Source organism: Monoraphidium neglectum (assembly GCF_000611645.1).
Source record: "Monoraphidium neglectum strain SAG 48.87 unplaced genomic scaffold scaffold04968, whole genome shotgun sequence".
NCBI lineage: Eukaryota > Viridiplantae > Chlorophyta > Chlorophyceae > Sphaeropleales > Selenastraceae > Monoraphidium > Monoraphidium neglectum.
This window is the reverse complement of record NW_014008662.1, coordinates 1-3,729: the sequence shown is the minus strand read 5'-3', so window position 1 is coordinate 3,729 and position 3,729 is coordinate 1. Positions and strand designations below refer to the sequence as shown.

At 68.1% G+C, this 3,729-nt stretch overlaps 1 protein-coding gene across 1 annotated transcript; it reads left to right on the top strand.

Annotated features, from left to right (window-relative positions):
- Positions 1-135: 135 nt before the first annotated feature.
- MNEG_15030 (hypothetical protein) lies at positions 136-303 on the top strand (the record flags this gene model as incomplete). Its single annotated transcript, XM_014036499.1, has 1 exon — positions 136-303. A coding segment is annotated over one exon (168 nt), but the record flags the coding sequence as incomplete, so codon positions are not given.
- Between the last annotated feature and the right edge of the window lie 3,426 nt (positions 304-3,729).

The window sequence follows — 3,729 nt, the reverse complement described above, 5'->3', positions numbered from 1 at the left end:
ATAACACACACACACACACACACAATAACACACACACACACATACACACACACACACGCACGCACGCATCCACACTCACACACACACACGTGGCCAGATATTCTCAGCGGCGACCCGTTCCTCCCGCGGCCCCAGCGGGGGCGGCGCCGCCGCGCCGGCCGGCGGCCGCGCGGCGGGCGCGGGCGTCGGGGGCGCGTCGCTGGTGCTGCTTCTGAGCGAGCTCACTGGAGTCTATGCGGTCTCCAGCCTGCTGCTCATCCGCAAGAACCTGCCCCTGAAATACAGGCAAGAATGGTTCTTTGGGTTTGGCTTGCGGCAGATGTGTGCATGTGTGCGCGTGGGGTGGCACGGGCGCATGGTTTCACATGTGTGTGTGTGTGTGTTTGTGTGTGTGTTTGTGTGTGTGTTTGTGTGCATCCAAGTGCCCAGTTTGCGTTGCGCGCACCAACCCCGGTCGCCTGCGCCCCTCCAATTCGCGGCCGAAGGCCCCCGCCCCGCCGCTCGCCCGCCCTTGCGCCACAGATCAGTCATCGATGACGTAATGGGCGGCGGCTTAGAGTTTCAGTTCTTCCACAGGCAAGCGGTGTTCTGGGGTGGCCGGGTTCTCGCAGGGTTGAGTGGGCCCCTCTAGGTACTGCATGCCGGGCAATCCGCCAGGTCTCCTGATGTTTATCAGCATTGTGCTCTTGTCCAGCTTCCCAACCGCCGGAGCGCGCCCCTGCCTGCCGGCTGGGGCCCATTGCGCTGCCCCACACACGTTCCAACAACCACACGCACGCGCACGCGCGTGCCTCGTTCCCCCCCCTCCCCCTGTGGCGCGGGCCCCCGCAGGTGGTTCAACGCAATATTCATAGCCTCCGCGCTGCTCACGGCCGCCCTGTACTGGGCGAAGCACCGGGTGGTGGCCGGCGACGCCCTGGGGGAGCCCGCGCTGCCGCTGCACACAAAGGGCGCGGCCGCGCGACAGTAGCGGCGCCTGCGGCAGCAGCGGCGCCGCGGCGCGCCCCGAACGACCGGGGTCAACCTGTGGAGTTTTTAGCCTCGGCCGGCGGCCTCCATTTCCGCCGCCAGTTCTCATACAGTCTGCATATATCTTATATTATACTGCACTGCATCTTTCAACCGTCATGTAGGCAGCTGGCTCTCTTGCGGCGGCCCTGCGATGCAGCAAATGCACCTGCGTGGTGTTCGCAGTTGACTCTCTCTCGCTTTCCCCTGTTCCCAGACAGCTGTGCGACGCTGGCGCTTTAGCGCGTCTCACTCTCTTATTACCGGACGGAAGCAGCAACGCCGCCCGCGAGCCAATTCTTGTTGAAGGTGCTGTAAGGGTGCCGCTGAGGGGCGGCGCGCCGGGGCTGCGCGCGCGTGGCCCCCGAGGGTGCAAAAGTTTTAGAGCGTGCCCCTGGGGCGTAGGAGCAGTGAAAGGGGATTGCATGCAGGACATCAATTGAGCAGTGCTTTCAAAGGTGCTGTGGGCGTGCGCGTGGCCGCGGGAGGTAGGGAGTTGGAGCAACAAGTGCTGACGAGCGTGCGTGCAGGGCGGCGCGTGCCCACAGGGAAAAAAGCCGGCGGCAGCGGCCGCGCGGGCGGGGCAGGGCCTATGCGTCGCCAGAGAGGCGTGCGCGCACCGCTTCCCCCGTTGGGCCGCCGCCGCGGGAATTCGAAAAGCCTCGGAGCGCGCGCAATCCAAGGGACGCGCCTGTGAAGACGGCGCGACGGCTGCAGCAATAAGGGGCGACGAGCGTGGTCCCGCCCACGGGACGCCGACTGCGCCGCGTGCGTGCCCGCCCCAAGAGGCGGCCGCGCGGCCCAGAGAGCGCCCGGCGGGCGGAACGCGCCACGTCAGGCAGCAAATCGTGTGATGGGACGAGGCGGCTCGCCACAAGATGATAAGCGTAATCCTTATGAAAATTCTAGGGGCGCGGCAATCGGTTTCTTTGTGGCCCGGGTGACCCGGGCCGGCGGGGTCTGGGCGCGTGCTCCCCTGAAAGGCGTGTGGGCTGCCTCTCAACCCTCAATCCTTGGGATTCGTGCGCAGAATGATGCAGCCTATGGTACTAAACGCCGGCGCGGGCGATCAGGGGTGGCCGGGCGATCCCTGATACGAGCCGCCTGGTGCAAAACACACATGCGCCGTTGAGGAGCCCGGGGCTGCCCGCGGGTTTCGGCTCGTTTGCGGCCGCGCCTGCCGCGCGCGGCCGCCGTGGGCCGGCGCCCGGGGCACGGCGCGTGGGGCGTGCGGGAGAAGATTTCGGGCGGGGGCGCCGGAGGGTGTTTTGCGGCGCGCGCTTTGGGAGGCCAGGGGTTGAAACAACCCCGGCGCCCCAGCGCGGCCGTCGCATGACCCGGTCGGGTCCAACCACCCACCGAGCCCAATTCGGAGCGTTATGCTGCATCGTTCCCCCCAAAACCTGCTCACTAAAACCCAAGGCGGATTCAGGGGAGGCCCAAGGGTCGATCAGCGGAGCCGCAGCGTGCCCGCCCGCCTGCGCGCGCGGCCGCGTTGGGGCCGCGCCGCGCGCGCAGCGGACGCCTGAAATGGGGGCGCCGCGGGTGGGTCGACGCGCCCCGAGTCACTTTCGAAGCATTCAAGTCCACCTGTGCGGAAAACGGACGCCCCCAGTGGATGACAGTTTTGGATTCGTGCGGGGGAACGAAGCACACCGGAAGCGAGGCACAAAACGCTCGGTGCGGGGCGAAGCAAACGCGCGGATGGGCGCGACGCGCCAGCAGAGGAGTGCTGCGGGTCGCGGGCGCACCCCAACCCCGCGGCAGGCGCCCAGAGGCCCCGCCACGGCGCGCGGCAGAGGGGGCTAAGCAAAACCTGCCGAAACCCAGGGGCGAACGAAAAAGCTCTGCACGGGCAGTGGCGGGGGGGCCAACTGTTGAGGGGCGCAGGCAGCGCCACCAAGGCGGCGAGGAACCCTTCAATGTATGCACATGGAAAGGTCCCCGGGCGCGGCGCCAGAGGGACCGATCATCAACAAAAAAAAGCCCTTGATTGCAAATGGTAAGACGGTCGGTCAAGCCAGTGGCGGGGAGGCCGCACCCAAGGGTAGCCAGCCGCATGGAAAGCGAGGGCCGCCCGTGGCGGGGGCGAAACGGTGTGGCAAGCCGCGCGGGCCATACAGGGGCGTAGTCACCGCGTGTCGCCGCGGTCGGTGCCGCGGGCACTCAGGCGGGGGGCGTGGCGTGCGGCAAGGACGGGGTCAGCTGCCAGATAAGACGCGGCAGCTACCCGGCAGGGTTCTGCTGCAGCGCCGTCGCCGGCGGCGGGCCAGCCGTGGGCGGCCCTGCCTGCTGCTGCTGCTGCTGCTGCAGCATGTTGAGCCGCTGCTGCTGCTGCAGCACCGTCACGCGCGACCCCGTGTCCCCCATGCTCATGCTCTCGCACGCGTCTGGCGACTGCAGCCCCTGCCAGCACGCCTGCTGCCACCACTGGCCGCCGCCGAGCGCGACGGCGCAGGAGGCGGCGGCCGACGCGGCGGGGAACTGGCAGCCGGCGGGGTCTGATTTGAGGAGGGCGTCGACGCCCTCCAGCTCCTGGACGACTTCGGAGAATGAGGGCCTGGGGTCGAGAGGCGAAGACGCATGGTCGGGAGCGGATGCACGTTGTGAGGGAAGGGGGGCGGAGACGGCGGGGCGGACAGGGGGAGGGCCCGGCGGGGAGGGCTTGCATATGAAAGGGCCCCGGACGGCGGCCGCCGGCGCGGGCGGGGCCGCAAGGGA